The sequence below is a fragment of the Oncorhynchus tshawytscha genome, linkage group LG04, assembly GCF_018296145.1.
Source record: "Oncorhynchus tshawytscha isolate Ot180627B linkage group LG04, Otsh_v2.0, whole genome shotgun sequence".
NCBI classification, from domain to species: domain Eukaryota; kingdom Metazoa; phylum Chordata; class Actinopteri; order Salmoniformes; family Salmonidae; genus Oncorhynchus; species Oncorhynchus tshawytscha.
The window spans coordinates 74,166,547-74,188,472 of record NC_056432.1 but is presented as its reverse complement, the minus strand read 5'-3'; the positions used below and the strand labels follow the sequence as shown (position 1 = coordinate 74,188,472).

At 45.5% G+C, this 21,926-nt stretch overlaps 1 protein-coding gene across 1 annotated transcript in view; it reads right to left on the bottom strand.

Annotated features, from left to right (window-relative positions):
• The window catches only part of LOC112249601 (transmembrane protein 266-like), a 61,078-nt gene that overhangs the window by 38,439 nt on the left and 713 nt on the right, over positions 1-21,926 (bottom strand). Inside the window, exons 2-3 of the mRNA XM_042320195.1 lie at positions 4,232-4,386; positions 2,906-2,979 (exon numbers count right to left, since the gene is read on the bottom strand). Of these exons, the coding sequence (XP_042176129.1) occupies positions 2,906-2,979; positions 4,232-4,386 (229 nt within the window). The remainder of the gene's footprint in view (positions 1-2,905; positions 2,980-4,231; positions 4,387-21,926) is intronic.

The window sequence follows — 21,926 nt, the reverse complement described above, 5'->3', positions numbered from 1 at the left end:
CCACGACAAACTCAAAGAATATGGCTGCCTAAATATGGTTCCCAATCAGAGACAACGATAAACACCTGCCTCTGATTGAGAACCACTCCAGACAGCCATAGACTTTGCTAGATAACCCCACTAGCTACAATCCCAATACAAACACACCAGAACCCCAAGACAAAACACACCACAATACAAAAACCCCATGCCACACCCTGGCCTGACCCAATACATGAAGAAAAACACAAAATACTTAGACCAGGGCGTGACAAACAAAGATATAAAACTGTATTTTTTTGTGAAGAATCAACAACAAGTGGGACACAATCATGAAGTGGAACGACATTTATTGGATATTTCAAACTTTTTTAACAAATCAAAAACTGAAAAATTGGGCGTGCAAAATTATTCAGCCCCTTTACTTTCAGTGCAGCAAACTCTCTCCAGAAGTTCAGTGAGGATCTTTGAATGATCCAATGTTGACCTAAATGACTAATGATGATAAATACAATCCACCTGTGTGTAATCAAGTCTCCGTATAAATGCACCTGCACTGTGATAGTCTCAGAGGTCCGTTAAAAGCGCAGAGAGCATCATGAAGAACAAGGAACACACCAGGCAGGTCCGAGATACTGTTGTGAAGAAGTTTAAAGCCGGATTTGGATCCAAAATATTTCCCAAGCTTTAACATCCCAAGGAGCACTGTGCAAGCGACAATATTGAAATGGAAGGAGTATCAGACCACTGCAAATCTACCAAGACCTGGCCGTCCCTCTAAACTTTCAGCTCATACAAGGAGAAGACTGATCAGAGATGCAGCCAAGAGGCCCATGATCACTCTGGATGAACTGCAGAGATCTACAGCTGAGGTGGGAGACTCTGTCCATAGGACAACAATCAGTCGTATATTGCACAAATCTGGCCTTTATGGAAGAGTGGCAAGAAGAAAGCCATTTCTTTAAGATATCCATAAAAAGTGTTGTTTAAAGTTTGCCACAAGCCACCTGGGAGACACACCAAACATGTGGAAGAAGGTGCTCTGGTCAGATGAAACCAAAATTGAACTTTTTGGCAACAATGCAAAACGTTATGTTTGGCGTAAAAGCAACACAGCTCATCACCCTGAACACACCATCCCCACTGTCAAACATGGTGGTGGCAGCATCATGGTTTGGGCCTGCTTTTCTTCAGCAGGGATAGGGAAGATGGTTAAAATTGATGGGAAGATGGATGGAGCCAAATACAGGACCATTCTGGAAGAAAACCTGATGGAGTCTGCAAAAGACCTGAGACTGGGACGGAGATTTGTCTTCCAACAAGACAATGATCCAAAACATAAAGCAAAATCTACAATGGAATGGTTCAAAAATAAACATATCCAGGTGTTAGAATGGCCAAGTCAAAGTCCAGACCTGAATCCAATCGAGAATCTGTGGAAAGAACTGAAAACTGCTGTTCACAAATGCTCTCCATCCAACCTCACTGAACTCAAGCTGTTTTGCAAGGAGGAATGGGAAAACATTTCAGTCTCTCGATGTGCAAAACTGATAGAGACATACCCCAAGCGACTTACAGCTGTAATCGCAGCAAAAGGTGGCGCTACAAAGTATTAACTTAAGGGGGCTGAATAATTTTGCACGCCCAATTTTTCCGTTTTTGATTTGTTAAAAAAGTTTGAAATATCCAATAAATGTCGTTCCACTTCATGATTGTGTCCCACTTGTTGTTGATTCTTCACAAAAAAATTCAGTTTTATATCTTTATGTTTGAAGCCTGAAATGTGGCAAAAGGTCGCAAAGTTCAAGGGGGCCGAATACTTTCGCAAGGCACTGTATACTTCTGACCCACCGGAATTGTGATACAGATTATTATAAGTGAAATAATCTGTCTGTAAACAATTGTTGGAAAAATTATTTGTGTCATGCACAAAGTAGATGTCCTAACTGACTTACCAAAACTACAGTTTGTTAACAAGAAATTTGTGGAGTGGTTGAAAAATGAGTTTTAATGACAACCTAAGTGTATAAAGGACCCCCCCAACCCAACACTAGTATGTGTTACTGTACATACAGTAGATGTATGTCATGGATCAGGTAAGATCAGACAACTTCCGACTTCAACTGTATCTTTGAAGGGTACTTTTTACAAGTCTTTCGATCAATGTGGGAAAGAATGTGGGAAAGGATATTGATCCTGGACACTGTACAATGGCCCTCCTAATTGTCTGATTTTACCTGATCCATTACATACATCTACTGTATGTACAGTAACACACACTAGTGTTGGGTTGGGTGGGTCCTTTATTTTGAAAAGTAGGATGGTAGAGTTATATTCTAATCGGGGTTGGGAGGGTCCTTTATTTTGAAAAGGAGGATGATAGAGATACATTCTAATCGGGGTTGGGAGGGTCCTTTATTTTGAAAAGGAAAATGATAGAGTTACAATCTAATCATGATGAAAGGGTGACAATGTAAAAGTGGCTTGTCTCATTCATCATACAGTAGTAGCACATTGTGACAACAACAGCTCCACTGAAAGAGAGAAGCAGAGAGGGACATTCTCTGATTGGTGGATAGGAAAAATATTATTATTATGAATATTTAATAAGTCACGGTCTCTATAGTTACAGTAACGACAGTTTAGTTTTTAATATATAGACCTTGAATACCATTCCCCTCTGACACCTTTCATCTATAGTGTCAGGGAGTGTTATAAGGTGTTGGGTGGATCATATGACTGTAACCCAAGCCCTGAACCTTGTTAACCTCCTCTTGAATTATTACTTAACCCTGTGTGTGTGTGTGTGTGTGTGTGTGTGTGTGTGTGTGTGTGTGTGTGTGTGTGTGTGTGTGTGTGTGTGTGTGTGTGTGTGTGTGTGTGTGTGTGTGTGTGTGTGTGTGTGTGTGTGTGTGTGTGTCATTACCTCAGTGAAGAAGAGTGAAAGGATGGCAAGGCTGATCCAATGGATGACGCTGGCAAATTGAATAGCATTGGCAACTGGAATAAATAACAAAAGAGAAACATGTGTATCTTAACTTCTTATGGCTGGGGGCAGTATTGAGTAACTTGGATGAATAAGGTGCCCAGAGTAAACTGCCTGCTACTCAGGCCCAGAAGCTAAGATATGCATGTTATTAGTATATTTAGTATAATAGTATAATTAGTATAATGTTTATAATGCTATTTCTGACTTCTGTTGACTCCACAACATGGCGGGTATCTGTATGGCTTGTTTTGGTGCCTGAGCGCTGTACTCAGATTATTGCATGGTGTACTTTTTCAGTAAAGCTTTTTTGAAATCTGACACAGCGGTTGCATCAAGGAGAAGTATATCTTTAAAGGATGATTCCACTTTTAACGCTTGTTCTTAATGGAATCAAGAGCAACACTACCATGTCCTGTGAATGTCTACATCTGTCCAGCCATATTTATTTTTTCTCAAAATCTGGCAGAAGAATGGTGCATTGATATTACATTATGCCTTTTACCACTATTCTTCATTTCCATCTAACAGTGTTGTAAATGCTCCCACTCTACTTCTCCTTCCCCATCCATCAGACCATCAGCCCATTTATCCCTCCCTTTATCTCCCTGTATCCCCCCATCTCCCCCATCCTCCTTCCCTCCTTCCTACTCCCTCCATGTGTCGTTCCAGAGCTGGCAACAGGACAGCCAGGACAGTCGGAATCTAGGGTAATGCATCTGTGACTGGTGTCCTGTCGTCTCCAGAGCAGAGAGAGGATCATCTGTCAATACAGACCTGTCTCTTGAGGTGCGTCTCAAACGGTGTCCTATTCCCTGTATAGTGCACTACTTTTGATCAGGGCCGAAATGGTTCTGGTCAAAAGTAGTGCAGTATATAGGGGATAGGATACCATTCGTGATGTAACCATGGCTTACAGTCCGTAATGTAAAGCAATGATGACACCTGCCCAGACAGTCAGCGCTGTTGAGTAGAGACCAGCTCATAGACTCATTTACTATCCCGGTTGGCAATGCTGTTTCTCTCTCATATGGGCCTTTTAGTCGCCGTAGTTTCCTCTCTTTGGTAAGAAATGTAATCATGTTTATAAAACAGGTTGGAACGCATGTTAATGCAGCATCATGATAATTGTCTCTATGGGCTGTAATCCCAAAACATGCGTCACAGGATCAAGGAAGCACAGGACTACCCAAGACTAACTTTCTACAGTCACTAGAACACAATGCATAAGGATCCTCCTTTACTGTCAATGGGAAAGATAGTTACATTGTAGATGCTTGGTGTCTATGAGGAGTTCCAGGGTCAAGAAGACCACCACCAGGATGACCAGGGCCACCAGGAAACAGTTGAAGCCTGCACTGAGCAGACACACCTGCCACAGGGCTACCCTCCGCCCACAGCACGGCTTCAACCAGTTAGACCTGGAGAGAAGGAGAGAGGAGAAAGGAGGAGAGAGGGATAGAGGAGAGAGGAGGAGAGAGGGGAGGAGGAGAGAGGGATAGAGGAGAGAGGAGGAGGAGAGAGGGATAGAGGAGTGAGGGATAGAGGAGAGAGGGATAGAGGAGGAGGAGAGGGGGATAGAGGAGAGAGGGATAGAGGAGAGGGGAGGAGACAGATATAGAGGAGAGAGGAGGAGGAGAGAGGGATAGAGAAGAGAGGAGAGAGGAGGAGGAGAGAGGAATAGAGGAGAGAGGAGGAGGAGAGAGGGATAGAGGAGAGAAGGATAGAGGAGAGAGGAGGAGGAGAGAGGAACTAGAGAGTCAGTGTTAGTACACCAAAGACAGGGAGAAAGTACTTGTGTACGGACACAGGTTTGTATTCACCATTTAATTATTTCAAAGATCTTACTGTACCAGCCGACTGTATGCAGGCTGATGTTCCTGCTGTTTGCCAACAGGGGTGCTATTTAACACATATAACCGCATCAATGCAATGTAGTGAACCAGTTTCTAAACCCAACCTGGGTTTGGTGGGCTGTGGCAGTGGAGGCGGAAGAGTGTGAACAGAACAGAGACTGCATTAAGACAGAAAGACACTGAGGCTCTTTGAGTTGGTGACTTGTCTCTCAGGCATATCAGTGAGAGGATTAGTAAAGCAACTCTATTCAGAGGGCAATGAAGGGGTTGACTATATATTAGGAGACTCCATACAACAGTAACACATTTCAAGTTAATGAAAGAAAACACATGGATAAAATCTTATACAGAGCTCTTTCCCAGACCCACTGTTCCCTCCCTCTATTAGCAGTGGGAGACAGACAGGAGAAATGATACCAGAGCTCCAGCCAGAATGGAAACTTGGCTCGTCCTCTTCTACACCTTTCACTGCTCCACATGCACTGGGCCTGGCATACAGTGAGCTTGGCTAATCACACCACTTCTGTGATCATGTCTTCATTCCCTTGCATGGTGCTAATTAGAGCTAAAACAATCAGTGTCAGTGGGCAGAATCAGTGTCAGTGGGCAGAATCAGTGGGCAGAATCAGTGTCAGTGGGCAGAATCAGTGGGCAGAATCAGTGGGCAGAATGGGTGGGCAGAATCAGTGGGCAGAATCAGTGGGCAGAATCAGTGGGCAGAATCAGTGGCAGTGGGCAGAATCAGTGGCAGTGGGCAGAATCAGTGTCAGTGGGCAGAATCAGTGGCAGTGGGCAGAATCAGTGGCAGTGGGCAGAATCAGTGGCAGTGGGCAGAATCAGTGGCGGTGGGCAGAATCAGTGGGCAGAATCAGTGGCAGTGGGCAGAATCAGTGTCAGTGGGCAGAATCAGTGGCAGTGGGCAGAATCAGTGGGCAGAATCAGTGGCGGTGGGCAGAATCAGTGGGCAGAATCAGTGGCAGTGGGCAGAATCAGTGGGCAGAATCAGTGGCGGTGGGCAGAATCAGTGGCAGTGGGCAGAATCAGTGGCAGTGGGCAGAATTAGTGGCAGTGGGCAGAATTAGTGGCAGTGGGCAGAATCAGTGGCAGTGGGCAGAATAAGTGGCAGTGGGCAGAATCAGTGGCAGTGGGCAGAATCAGTGGCGGTGGGCAGAATCAGTGGGCAGAATCAGTGGCAGTGGGCAGAATCAGTGGCAGTGGGCAGAATCAGTGTCAGTGGGCAGAATCAGTGGCAGTGGGCAGAATCAGTGGCAGTGGGCAGAATCAGTGGCAGTGGGCAGAATTAGTGGCAGTGGGCAGAATCAGTGGCAGTGGGCAGAATCAGTGGCAGTGGGCAGAATAAGTGGCAGTGGGCAGAATCAGTGGCAGTGGGCAGAATCAGTGGCAGTGGGCAGAATCAGTGGGCAGAATCAGTGGCAGTGGGCAGAATCAGTGGGCAGAATCAGTGGCGGTGGGCAGAATCAGTGGGCAGAATCAGTGGCAGTGGGCAGAATCAGTGGGCAGAATCAGTGGCGGTGGGCAGAATCAGTGGCAGTGGGCAGAATCAGTGGGCAGAATCAGTGGCAGTGGGCAGAATCAGTGGCAGTGGGCAGAATCAGTGGCGGTGGGCAGAATCAGTGGCAGTGGGCAGAATCAGTGTCAGTGGGCAGAATCAGTGGCGGTGGAATGGAATAAAGCTATATATTTTATCAGGGTTGGTGTCGATTCCATTTCAATCCAATCAAGAAGTTAAACTGAAATTCAAATTATTTTACTTCCTGAATTTACTGAAATTCATTGACATGGAATTGACCCCAAATCAGATTTTTATACAGTCAGGCAGGAGTTGTGTAGAGTGGCCATTGCACTGTTACTGATAGGACCAAGGCACGGGCATGGGAGCAGATCAGAAAAGAGAAGTCCTGGAGGATTTGGGCATGTGGCTATCAGGGCATTGTCACACCCTGACCATAGTTTGCTTTGTATGTTTCTATGTTTTGGTTGGTCAGGGTGTGATCTGAGTGGGCATTCTATGTTGGATGTCTTGTTTGTCTATTTCTATGTCTGGCCTGATATGGTTCTCAATCAGAGGCAGGTGTTAGTCATTGTCTCTGATTGGGAACCATATTTAGGTAGCCTGGGTTTCACTGTGTGTTTGTGGGTGATTGTTCCTGTCTCTGTGTTTTGCACCAGATAGGGCTGTTTTTGGTTTTCCACGTTTATTGTTTTGTAGTGTTCGTGTTTATCTTTTTGTTATTAAACATGAATCAAAGAAACCACGCTACATTTTGGTCCGCTTCTCCTTCAGATGAAGAAAACCGTTACAGAATCACCCACCACAACAGGACCAAGCGGCGTGGTAACGGGCAACAGCAGGAGAGGCAGCAATGTCTGGACTATACTACTTGGGAGGAAATAGACAGGTGGGCGGTCGACCCAGGAGGAGTGCCGGAGCCCGCCTGGGATTCGATGGAGCAGTGCGCGGAAGGTTACAGGAGAATGAGGTTGGCGAAGCAAGCACGGCAGCGCGAACGGAAGCCCGAGAGTCAGCCCCAAAAATTTCTTGGGGGGTGGCACAGGGGGAGTGTGGCAGAGTCAGGAGTCAGACCTGAGCCAACTCCCCCCGTTTATCGTGAGGAGCCAAGGAGGAGCTCAGAACCAGAGCTGGTATTGGAGGTGAGCGAAGCAGAGACTGTGAAGGAGTTAATGGGGAAATTGGAGGAGAGAGATATGAGGGAGTTGCTGGTTTGGTGTATGAGGCACGGCATTCGCCCGACGGAGCGTGTCAGGGATTTGATGACACCTGGGTCAGCTCTCCATAGTCGTCCTGAGGTGCGTGCTAGTCGGCTGGTGAAGACTGTGCCAGCCTCACGCACCAGGCCTCCTGTGCATCTCCCTAGCCTTGCACGTCCTGTGCCATCTCAGCACTACAGTGCTCCTAGCAGTGCTAACCGTGGCGGGCATGGTGCTGGTCAGGCACGGTGTTATGCGGTGGTTCGCACGGTGTCCCCAGTACGTGTGCTTAGCTCGGTGCGCTACATCCCAGCTTCCCACATCTACTTGGCTAGGGTGAAGATCCAGCCAGGCCGGTTGGTGCCAGCCCTGCTCTCAAGATCTCCAGTACGCCTTCACGGTCCGGTCCATCCAGTGCCACCTCCACACACCAGCCCTCCGGTGGCAGCTCCCCGCACCAGGCTTCCTGTGCGTGTCCTCGGCCCAGTACCACCAGTGCCAGCACCACGCATCAGGCCTACAGTGCCTCCCGCCTGTCCAGCGCTGCCGGGGCCTTCCTCCTCTCCAGCGCTGCCGGAGTCTCCCGCCTCTCCGGCGCTGCTAGAGCCTTCCTCCTCTCCAGCGCAGCCGGAGTCTCCCGCCTGTTCGGCGCTGAGTGGAGCTCCCCAGATCTCCCGCCCCTCAGTCCAGAGGCGCCAGAGCCCCTCGTCAGCCCAGAGGCGGCGCCAGAGCCCCTCGTCAGCCCAGAGGCGCCAGAGCCCCTCGTCAGCCCAGAGGCGGCGCCAGAGCCCCTCGTCAGCCCAGAGGCGCCAGAGCCCCTCGTCAGCCCAGAGGCGCCAGAGCCCCTCTGTCCCGAGCTGCCGCCCCTCTGTCCCGAGCAGCCGCCCCTCTGTCCCGAGCAGCCGCCCCTCTGTCCAGTGAGGTCATTAAGTAGGATCGCCGTGGCTAGGAGGCCAAGGAAGCGGACAAGGTGGGGAACTAAGACTACGGTGAAGTGGAGGCCACGGCCAGCACCAGAGCCGCCACCGCGGACAGATGCCCACCCAGACCCTCCCCAATAGGTTCAGGCCGGAGTCCGCACCTTGGGGGGGGGGGGTGGTGGTACTGTCACACCCTGACCATAGTTTGCTTTGTATGTTTCTATTGTTTTGGTTGGTCAGGGTGTGATCTGAGTGGGCATTCTATGTTGGATGTCTTGTTTGTCTATTTCTATGTCTGGCCTGATATGGTTCTCAATCAGAGGCAGGTGTTTTGTAGTGTTCGTGTTTATCTTTTTGTTATTAAACACGAATCAAAGAAACCACGCTGCATTTTGGTCCGCTTCTCCTTCAGATGAAGAAAACCGTTACAGGCATTCCCCCTCACACACACATACAGTGGGGAGAACAAGTATTTGATACACTGCCGATTTTGCAGGTTTTCCTACTTACAAAGCATGTAGAGGTCTGTAATTGTTATCCTAGGTACACTTCAACTGTGAGAGATGGAATCTAAAACAAAAATCACATTGTATGATTTTTAAGTAATTAATTTGCATTTTATTGCATGACATAGGTATTTGATCACCTACCAACCATCAAGAATTCCGGCTCTCACAGACCTGTTAATTTTTCTTTAAGAAGCCCTCCTGTTCTCCACTCATTACCTGTATTAACTGCACCTGTTTGAACTCGTTACCTGTATAAATGACACCTGTCCACACACTCAATCAAACAGTCTCTCCACAATGGCCAAGACCATAGAGCTGTGTAAGGACATCAGGGATACAATTTTAGACCTGCACAAGGCTGGGATGGGCTACAGGACAATAGGCAAGCAGCTTGGTGAGAAGGCAACAACTGTTGGCGCAATTATTAGAAAATGGAAGAAGTTCAAGATGACGGTCAATCACCCTCGGTCTGGGGCTCCATGCAAGATCTCACCTCGTGGGGCATCAATGATCATGAGGAAGGTGAGGGATCAGCCCAGAACTACACGGCAGGACCTGGTCAATGACCTGAAGAGAGCTGGGACCACAGTCTCAAAGAAAACCATTAGTAACACACTACGCCGTCATGGATTAAAATCCTGCAGCGCACGCAAGGTCCCCCTGCTCAAGCCAGCGCATGTCCATGCCCGTCTGAAGTTTGCCAATTACCATCAGGATGATCCATGGGAGAAGGTCATGTGGTCTGATGAGACAAAAATAGAGCTTTTTTGGTCTAAACACCACTCGCCGTGTTTGGAGGAAGAAGAAGGATGAGAACAACCCCAAGAACACCATCCCAACCGTGAAGCATGGAGGTGAAAACATCATTCTTTGGAGATGCTTTTCTGCAAAGGGGACAGGACGACTGCACCGTATTGAGGGGAGGATGGATGGGGCCATGTATCGCGAGATCTTGGCCAACAACCTCCTTCCCTCAGTAAGAGCATTGAAGATGGGTCGTGGCTGGGTCTTCCAGCATGACAACGACCCGAAACACACAGCCAGGGCAACTAAGAAGTGGCTCCATAAGAAGCATCTCAAGGTCCTGGAGTGGCCTAGCCAGTCTCCAGACCTGAACCCAATAGAAAATCTTTGGAGGGAGCTGAAAGTCCGTATTGCCCAGCGACAGACCCGAAACCTGAAGGATCTGGAGAAGCTCTGTATGGAGGAGTGGGCCAAAATCCCTGCTGCAGTGTGTGCAAACCTGGTCAAGAACTACAGGAAACGTATGATCTCTGTAATTGCAAACAAAGGTTTCTGTACCAAATATTAAGTTCTGCTTTTCTGATGTATCAAATACTTATGTCATGCAATAAAATGCAAATTAATTATTTAAAATCACACAATGTGATTTTCTGGATTTTTGTTTTAGATTCCGTCTCTCACAGTTGAAGTGTACCTATGATAAAAATTACAGACATGCTTTGTAAGTAGGAAAACCTGCAAAATCGGCAGTGTATCAAATACTTGTTCTCCCCACTGTATATTCTCAGGATAGAGATGCTTGTATGTATCACATCCTCAGTTGAGGGCAACTGCTGCGGTCATTAGTAAGGAATGAGGCTTGGCTGGAATGACTTTAGATGTTTAAATGGGGCCATTTAGTCCTAATGTTAAGCGACATGTCGATATGAATATGCAAGTGATACTGTATGAGCCTCATAATATTATGTAGGAATTGTTACATGAACTGTGTCTGACCTACTCATGCAAACGAGGACGATACACCATTTGGGTGTCTGTGTGCTTACAGGATGTGCCCAATTATACCACAGTGAGTGACAAACAGGCATCCTCTCTGAAGGATTCATATTTGTCTCCTCCATTCATTCAGACTTCACCCTGAGTAGGCTAACACGAGGCAATGAGTAAAGGACTCTTACAGCAGCTGCTGAACAGTTCCCCTCACCTCCTTCTGCTCCTCTCTTTCTCTCTCTCTCTCTGAGGGTAGTGGTAGGTACACTTGGCACGGGCAAACCCACAAGCCCGTAAACAATGCTAGGCTAATCTAATAGAGCCATAATCACGCTGTTAGCAATCATCTTTCTGGCGCTCGGTGAGGTTCGGTGGGGCTGGAGTGTGTATGGTGGTCCAGATGGTGTTGACTCTGCTCTCTCTCTCTCTCTCTACCGTCAGTGGCCGTGTCTCAGCCAGACTCACAGGATGCAGTTACCACCATGCCAGCCTGGGCCTGGACACCTCATCTCCTCATCCCCTCATTTCCTATCTCATCTCCACAACGGAGAGGGGACAGACAGCAGGGTGGAGTCATATGCTAGAAAACTGCCATAGATTTGACAGATCTGCTCAGATTTGTACATGTTTGTTGTCATTTGGCAGTTACTCTTGTCCAAAGCATCTTACAGGAGCAATTAGAGTTAAGTGCCTTGCTCAAGGGCACATACAGATTTTTCACCTAGCCGGCTCGGGGATTCGAACAACTGACCTTTCGGTTACTGGCCCAACGCTCCTAAGCGATAGGCTACCTGCCGCAGATCAGCTGTTAGGAGAATAGTAATACCTTGGAAATGAAAGAATAAAGTGTACACAAAGTCTTCTGATGTGTTCAGTGTCTATAAACACCTTACTCAAGACCCTGCTGGTGATACATAATGAAACATCTCCAACCACCCCACCTGACAGCATACAGTATGTTACCATCCTACAGGGGATGTTTTCTTAGAACAAACTCCAGCTGCTAGGCCTCAATCCCTGTTTTACACTCCAAACATGGCCATGCTAACAACCATGAGACCCTAACCATCATGTAGCTTTTAGACTGTAACACCAGTGTTAAACTAGTGTTACACCCTTATGTTATACTAGGTCAATAGTGGTTCCATAGCTAGGGCTGACAGTGGGGACTTAAAGAGCAGAATCAACAACCTCTACAGAATCAAAACGTTTGCTTTGTGAGAAGGTGTTAAAGTTCACAGTTAGCCATTGTTATGTAAATGCCAGCTGAAAAGTACCACTGGCCTGGCTTTGGCCCCAAGTGAGAGCAGGTCCGCCGGATTCATGGCCCAGTGAGACCCGGGTTCTGACCCGCGTAGATGGAAACAGAAAAGTCTGAGTATTTGGGGTAAAACACTGGGCTTAATCCTGTATGGAAATGAACCACTAAGACAGTGGTTCCCAACTCCAGTTCTCGAGTACCTCCAACTAGTAGACATTTTTATTGGAGCCCCGGACAAGCAAACCTCCATCCATTCTACTGTTCTATCTGTCACAGGGATATAGAAGAAAGACAATGTCACTAGTCATCTAAGTGAAGTATATACCAACAAAAGAACATTAAGGAATGGAGACAAGTTTAATATATAATAGGAGGTGTCAGAGGAAAGCCCATAAAATTGTCAGAGACTCCAGTCACCCAAGTCACAGACTGTTTTCTCTGCTACCGCACGGCAAGCGGTACCGGAGCGCCAAGTCTAGGACCAAGAGGCTCCTCAACAGCTTCTACCCCCAAGCCATAAGAATGCCAAACAATTAATACAATTGCCACGGGACAATTTACATTTACCCCCCCACCCTCCCTTTTGTTGCTACTCGCTGTTTATTATTTATGCATAGTCACTTCACCCCCACCGACATGTACAAATTACCTCAACTAGCCTGTACCCCCGCACACTGACTCAGTACCGGTGCCCCCTGTATATAGCCTCGTTATTGTTATTATTATTGTGTTACTTTTTATTATTACTTTTTATGTTTGTCTACTTGGTAAATATTTTCTTAACTCTTCTTGAACTGCGCTGTTGGTTAAGGGTTTGTCAGTAAGCATTTCACGGGAAGGTCTACACTTGTTGTATTCAGCGCATGTCACAAATAAAGTTTGATTTGATTCGATTTTTCCCATCAAAAAGGCTCCAGCTGTGAAAGTGATGTATTGTCTTTAGTTCATGGATATAGACCTACACACCATTGTGTAACATTTGACTCTCTAACATCTGGTGGTGACCTTACTTGACAGTTGAAGGGATTGCATTGATTTGCTTTGGGACAATTCTCTGCAGTTATATTCTACATTAAAATCCATCTCAGGAACACATTATTTCATAGTTCATTTATACTGCCCTCCGCAGAGAGGGTAAAATATGGTCATTTCTCCCAAACAATAAAAAGCCTTGAGTAGGAGTAGTAAAACAAGCTGAGTGTGTTGAAGAACACTTCAGGGCATCATTAATAAAGGAGAAATTGTACTTTAAAAGAACTGCAAAAACTGCATAAGAGTAACTACATGTAACTGCCAAAATAAAGTAAACACCAGCATAGCGTCTTAATAGGGTGTTAGGCCACCACGAGCCAGAACAGCTTCAATGCACCTTAGCAGAGATTCTACAAGTGTCCGGAAACACTATTGGAAGGATGCGACACCATTCGTCCACAATACATTTTTAATGATGGTGGAAAAAGCTGTCTCGGTCGCCACTCCAGAATCTCCCATTCAGTAAGTGTTCAATTGGGTTGAGATCTGGTGACTGAGATGGCCATGGCATATCGTTTACATCGTTTTCATGCTCATTAAACCATTCAGTTACCAAACCATTCAGTGACCACTCGTGCCCTGTGGATGGGGCCATTGTCATCCTATCGGGGCATAGCCATGGTAGCCAAAACAATGGCCTGCCCACCATTCTTATATATGACCCAAAACATGATGGGCTGTTAACTACTTAATTAACTCAGGAACCACACCTGTGTGGGAGCACCTGCTTTCAATATACTTTGTATCCCACATTTACTTGTGTTTCCATTATTTTGGCAGTTACCTGTACATTACAATGACCTATTTCTGATTGAGCGGACCTATGAAATAATCTTTAACGGATACAAGTAAACCTAAGCAATGTTTTTTTAGCGCGGCACACATTGCCAGAAGAATGAACCGGTCACAGACGAGGGCCTGCAGAAAGGGGTTCATCATGGACATGATATCACATAGGCTACACTCTGAGGAGTCAACAAAACAATGACACACCAGACAGCCTAAATATGGACAGCAACTCATGTCTGGACATGGATGTCCCAAAGGAACACACTGACCCTCTCTCACCCTCTCTCTTTCATACATTATTCCTGTCACTGTCTGTCTGTCTGTCTGTCTCTCTCGCTCCCCCCCTCTCTCTAATTCTTTCTGTCTTTCATGCACTCTCCCTCTATCTCTTTCTATGGTGCTCTCTTCTTGTCTCTCTGTCTCTGTCGCCTCTCTCCATCTCTCTCCCTCTTCACACGTCTGCTTAGGACAGGTTGATAACGGCATCAGTGGAGCCCTGGTGGGGGGAGATTGAGCCGGGCTGGACAGGGAATCAGAGGAGGTAGATTAAATCATGCTATCAATATGACCGAGCGGAGCGGGCAAGGAGTGTGGGGCTAAACACAGCAATCAGCCAACATCCCTCCCTCAGAGTGCAGACGGTCCATGATAAAGGACTGCAACTCCTACACACACTGACTGACGTCAGTAGATGATACACCACCTCTTTCTCTCTGATCTCTTATTTGCCTTTATCGGGGCTCGGATTAGAACAGTCCTTATCAGCCAATCACAGATGATTTGTATAACACAGTCTATTTGCTCAAGGATCACAGCAAAATCAGGGGGAACAGGAGGATGAGCTGCCTTCATTTCCCTTTCCTCCCTTCCTTCCCATCAAACACATTATCAGGACGTGACCTTTTAGATCATTCCAGGAAATATAGACCTACTCACTGGCTCCCGAGTGAAGAGAAAAAGAAAGAGAGAGAGAGAGAGAGAGAGAGAGAGAGAGAGAGAGAGAACAATTGAGGACCAACTCAGAAGTATTTCACTGAACTGAACTTATTGTGGTATTGTATTGACTGGAAATATTTCACTGAACTGAACTTCTTGAGGTATTGTATTGACTGGAAGTCTTTCTCTGAACTGAACTTATTGTGGTATTGTATTGACTGGAAATATTTCACTGAACTGAACTTCTTGAGGTATTGACTGGAAGCCTTTCTCTGAACTATATTATGGCATTCAAATTCATAAACAATCCTTCAGATAGCACAAATCTCATTGCTGCTGTGGCGCGGAGCAGGCCCCTTTGATAATGTATAGAGTCCAACTTCTGACTAACTGAAGCTTAAGATCATTACTAAACTAAAGACCCTGGGATTAAACACCTCCTTCTGCAACTGGATTCTGCACTTCCTAACAGGCCGCCCCCAGGTGGTGAGGTTAGCAAAAAACATCCAACCTGAGCCTCAAAACAGGGTCCCCTCAGGGGTGCGTGCTTAGTCCCCTCCTGTACTCTCTGTTCACCCACGACTGCGTAGCCATGATCACCGACGACGATGATACAGCCTACAGGAAGGAGGTCAGAGACCTGGCAGTATGGTGCCAGGACAAGAACCTCTCCCACCATGTCAGCAAGACAAAGGAACTGATGGACTACAGGAAACGGAGGGCCGAGCACGCCCCCATCCACATCGAAGGGCTGTAGTGGAGCAGGTCGAGAGCTTCAAGTTTATCGGTGTCCACATCACTAAGGAATTATCATTGTCCACACATGATGCCTCTTTCCCCCAGGAGGCTGAAAAGATTCAGCATGGGCCCTCAGATCCTCAAAAAGTTATACAGCTGCACCATTGAGAGCATCTTTACATGCTGCATCACCTCTTGGTTTGGCAACTGCTTGGCATCCGACCGAAGGCACTACAGAAGGTAGTGCGAACGGCCCAGTACATCACTGGGGCTGAGCTCCCAGCCTTCCAGGACCTCTATACCAGGCGGTGTCAGAGGAAGGCCCTACAAATGGTCAAAGACTCCAGCCAAGTCATAGACTGTTCTCTCTGCTTCTGCATGGCAAGTGGTACCGATGCACCAAGTCTGGAACCAACAGGACCCTGAACAGCATCTACCTCCAACCCATAAACCTGCTAAATAGCTAGTTACTGTAAATAGTTAACAAATAGCTACCCAGACTATCTGCATTGCACTCTTTTGACTCATCACATACACTGCTGTTACTGTTTACTATCTATCCTGTTGCCTACTCACTTTACCCCTACCTAAATGTACATATCGACCTCAATTACCTCGTACCCCTGTACATCGACTCGGTACTGGTACCCGTGTATTTAGCCAAGTTAACGTTACTCATTGTGTATTTATTCCTTGTGTTATTATTTAGATTTTTCTGTTTGCATTTTAATGTTAGTCTACACCTGTGGCTTACGAAGCTTTGAACAATATGCTGTCCAATGCCTGGCAACACTCACTGCAGCGTTACTGTACAAATAAATCAGAGAATACGTTTCTGAGAAGGACTAATGAATTGGCCCTACACACTTTCAACTTTCTCTTTCTGTTGTTTCTGTTGGCTTGAGTTCCAACTTCCAACAAAACCTCAACTGGAGGAGTTGAATGTGAATCTGAAATGAGATTTTTTGGCATATATTTTTGATGATTTTGTCTATTGTACACTAAGTAGTAATATGACCCCCATAGCTGAAATGGAGAGAGTGTGAGAGAGAGAGAGAGAGAGAGAGAGAGAGAGAGAGACATGAGCCATATAGCTTTGAGAAAAGAACAGGGGCCTCTTCCCTCATAGGGCAGTGAACTAAACTTTCCACCCTCACAGGGCAGTGAATGAAAACTTCCTCCCTCGCAGGCAGTGAACTAAAACTTCCAGTCCTAATGACAACTTACTCCCCCCTTGGCTGATTCCAAATTCAATCTCACCTGACATATATGAACAGTCAACCATGGCAGGGTGGCGTGCCTCTCAAGCTGCTCCCCACAAAAACAAATGTTCCCGCCAGCTAGGTTTCGCTGCCTGGGCCCACACACAAAGGTTTCTACTAAAGAAGGTGTGGAGAGGTGAATACCAACTAAGCACAAAATATATACTGAGTATCAGAGATGTGCTGAGATCGCAGGTCATTACTTTTACATTTGAAAGACTCCCCATTACTGATACTTAGGCACCACTGATCACGACAACCTCAGCCTGAAACTGACAAACAGAAAGAGTACATAAGTCTAGCTGAGTTTTCAGGTCTGTCAAACTCAAGGAAATATTACATTGTAAAAAGGCTATTCATGAGGTTATGTATAAACTATTGATGAGGCAAATTATTACCCGACTAATACTGATTAATTCATATTAATATCAAATAGGATAATTTATGTATTCTAGCAATGAAAATGGACAGTTACCATTAGAACTACATCAATCCTACTGTATAATGAATAATAATGATTGTTTCTCAGCCTGGGTTGGAGTCAACCCTGCCCTCTGTAACCCAGTTGTTGTTATAGTAACTACAGTGGTATCTCTTCTACAGGGTTAGTGAATTAGTGTTCCAAGCAGCCCACAGGGGCACTATTCTATTTATTTAGCACACAACAATGAGTCCTGCTCCTGAGATTTGTTAACATGGCTAACAATGAAGATGATCTGGGTTGAGGATGATCAAGTTTCAACTTGTATTTTCACATGGAGCGGCAGGGTAGCCTAGTGGTTAGAGTGTAGAGGTGGCAGGTAGCCTAGTGGTTAGAGTGTAGAGGTGGCAGGTAGCCTAGTGGTTAGAGTGTAGAGGCGGCAGGTAGCCTAGTGGTTAGAGCGTTGGACTAGTAACTGAAAGGTTGTGCCCCTGAACAGGCGGTTAACCCACTGTTCCTAGGCCATCATTGTAAATAAGAATTTGTTCTTAACTGACTTGCCTAATTAAATAAAGGTAAAATAAAATAAAAAAATGGACAGGTACACTGAATGCTTAACTTGCGAGCCCTACCCAACAGTGGACAGGTACACTGAATGCTTAACTTGTGATCCCTACCCAACAGTGGACAGGTACACTGAATGCTTAACTTGCGAGCCCTACCCAACAGTGGACAGGTACACTGAATGCTTAACTTGCGAGCCCTACCCAACAGTGGACAGGTACACTGAATGCTTAACTTGTGAGCCCTACCCAACAGTGGACAGGTACACTGAATGCTTAACTTGCGAGCCCTACCCAACAGTGGACAGGTACACTGAATGCGTAACTTGTGAGCCCTACCCAACAGTGGACAGGTACACTGAATGCTTAACTTGTGAGCCCTACCCAACAGTGGACAGGTACACTGAATGCTTAACTTGCGAGCCCTACCCAACAGTGGACAGGTACACTGAATGCGTAACTTGTGAGCCCTACCCAACAGTGGACAGGTACACTGAATGCTTAACTTGTGAGCCCTACCCAACAGTGGACAGGTACACTGAATGCTTAACTTGTGAGCCCTACCCAACAGTGGACAGGTACACTGAATGCTTAACTTGTGAGCCCTACCCAACAGTGGACAGGTACACTGAATGCTTAACTTGTGAGCCCTACCCAACAGTGCAGTATACAATATCAAAACAGTGTAACAGATTTGCACAGATTTTTCCTCACTGATCATTTGGCCAAATGGGGAGGGGAGACTTGCCTGAAACTTGCAGAGGAGGGGTGGAGCTACTCTGCTTTTCATTGTAGCATGTTTTCTAACATACTGTATCTGACCCAAGATCTGACGCATCTGATGCAATTACGCAAGATTTTAGTTCTGGGTTTCTGAGACCAAGTCCTGATCACACTCTCAATCCTCAACACACACCCTGTTCATGATCCAGCCAGGGGAGTTTCACTTCACCCACTGCAGAAAAAGACGTTTTAAAATTCAAGATGTACTTTGCCAGAGAAATAGCCTTTTAATACAGGTTAAAGTGAGATAGATCTACCTGCGTCTGCAGTGAAGCTGACAAGCTGCTCTGAGCTAATAGGTTTTTCCCCAGGACAGTTGATCTCTTTCCCTCTTAGCCAGAAAAGCAATCTCACACTTTGCATGTCTGTGAATATCAACCACCACCGCTGCCACGGCTCTCCCTGCCTCTTCCCTCCTGTCAAGGTGATTCAATCTGGGCCCATTTGGGGGGGCAGGAAGTGGGGGCAGGATGTGGCAACAGAGCGGGGAGGCTGGGTCTATTTGGAGGGCCCGTTGTGGGCTCTGCACTGATTAGCCTATACTCCATGTGTTGGATAAGGTGTTGAAACTGTACAATCTCAGGAACACACATATATCCTTGGAGACTTCCTATAGCATTTGTCTACATATGCAGAGGTAGGACAGTTAGGAGACTCAGCAAAACACAACTACAGTAAAGTTTAATCTCAACATTCAAATCAAGTCAAATTTTGGCAACACTTCACTTGACACCCAGTGTCATTACACTTTATGACACAGTCATAACCATGTCATAATATGTCAACAGCTGACATAACTTGTCATAACCATGTCAAAATGTGGTCATAACACTTTATGACACAGTCATAACCATGTCATAATATGTCAACAGCTGACACAACTTGTAATAACCTGTCAGAATGTGGTCATAACACTTTATGACACAGTCATAACCATGTCATAATATGTCAACAGCTGACTTAACTTGTAATAACCTGTCAGAATGTGGTCATAACACTTTATGACACAGTCATAACCATGTCATGATATGTCAACAGCTGACTTAACTTGTAATAACCTGTCAGAATGTGGTCATAACACTTTATGACACAGTCATAACCATATCATAATATGTCAACAGCTGACATAACTTGTCATAACCTGTCAGAATGTGGTCATAACACTGATATGACCCATATAGTTAGACCTGTTGTGACATATTGTGTTACTCTATGGCTGGTTATGACACCTACATAAGAGTGTCAAAACCCACAATTATTCAAATGTGTTTTTTCTCTGCCAAGAAGTTTCCTTTCGCCTGAAAGTTTGTTTCTTAAATCCTTTGTTGTTGTAATGAATTCTTTACAGTTATGTTTTTTCATCATATTTTAAATAACTTGTAGAAAATACATTTTATGACACTGCCACGAAGCATTATGACCATCCTGTGTCACTTCACTTGGACTAAGAAAATACACTTTATGACACTGTCAACAAGCATTATGACCATCATAATAATAAAAGCCAGATAGGCCTGTCACGTACATGCCCTTATGTCAGGCATCAGTCAAAAAGAGGGTGTCTTGTCCTGCTCCTGAAATCTGCTCCTGCATTCATCCCAGTCATCAGCAACAGAGCATTGGGGTAGGTGCACGTCTGACATCAATGTGTGCATAATTACAATGATAATTTAATATGGTCAATATACCCCAAAATGTTATAACATAAACATACTGTTGACACGTAGGCTATGGTGAAATGTAATGTTTTGCCTTGTGTGGTAGTTTTTTGTGGGTTTTGACACTTTTATGTAGGTGTCATAACCAGCCATAAAATAACACAATAATCAAGTCTAATGTTATTGGTCACATATACATGGTTAGCAGATGTTAATGTGAGTGTAGCGAAATGCTTATGCTTCTAGTTCCGACAGTGCAGTAATATCTAACAAGTAATCTAACAATTTCACAACAACTACCTTATACACACAAGTGTAAAGGAATGTACATAAAAATATATGAATGAGTGATGGTACAGAACGGCATAGGCAAGATGCAGTAGATGGTATCTAGTACAGTATATACATATGAGAAGAGTAATGTAGAGTATGTAAACATTATATAAAGTGGCATTGTTTAAAGTGGCTAGTGATACATTTATTACATCCAATTATTAATTATTAAAGTGGCTAGAGAGTTGAGTCAGTATGTTGGCAGCAGCCACTCAACGTTAGTGGTGGCTGTTTAACAGTCTGATGGCCTTGAGATAGAAGCTGTTTTTCAGTCTCTCAGTCCCTGCTTTGATACACCTGTACTGACCTCGCCTTCTGGATGATAGCTGGGTGAACAGGCAGTGGCTCGGGTGGTTGTTGTCATTGATGATGTTAGTGGCCTTCCTGTGAAATCGGGCGGTGTAGGTGTCCTGGAGGGCAGGTAGTTTGTCCCTGGTGATGCGTTGTGCAGACGTCACTACCCTCTGGAGAGCCTTACGGTTGTGGGCAGAGCAGTTTCCGTACCAGGCGGTGATACAGCCCGACAGGATGCTCTCTATTGTGCATCTGTAAAGGTTTGTGAGTGTTTTTGGTGACAAGCCAAATTTCTTCAGCCTCCTGAGGTTAAAGAGGTGCTGCTGCGCCTTCTTCACCACGCTGTCTGTGTGGGTGGACCAATTCAGTTTGTCCGTGATGTGTACGCCAAGGAACTTAAAACTTTCCACCTTCTCCACCTTCTCTACTGTCCCGTCGATGTGGATGGAGGGGGGTGCTCCCTCTGCTGTTTCCTGAAGTCCACGATCATCTCCTTTGTTTTGTTGACATTGAGTGTGAGGTTATATGTCACAACAGGTCTAAATTGTATTGGTCACATACACATTTTTAGCAGCAGATGTTATTGGAGTGACAGAGCTTGTGTTCCTAGCTCCAACAGTGCAGTAATATATAACAATTTACAACAATACACACAAATCTAAAAGTAAAATAATGGAATGAATACATTGTAGAATAATAGTGAAGACATCAAAACTATGAAAAAACACATGGAATAATGTAGTAACCAGATAAGTGTTCAACAAGTCTAATATATATATATATATATATATACAGTGGAGCAAAAGTTCACATTTATTTATATAGCCCTACGTACATCAGCTGATATCTCAAAGTGCTGTACAGAAACCCAGCCTAAAACCCCAAACAGCAAGCAATGCAGGTGTAGAAGCACCTGGCGGCGTAGTGTGTTACTGATGGTAGGCTTTGTTACTTTGGTCCCAGCTCTCTGCAGGTCATTCACTAGGTCCCCCTGTGTGGTTCTGGGGTTTTTGCTCACCGTTCTTGTGATCATTTTGACCCCACGGGGTGAGATCTTGCGTGGAGCCCCAGATCGAGGGAGATTATCAGTGGTCTTGTATGTCTTCCATTTCCTAATAATTGCTCCCACAGTTGATTTCTTC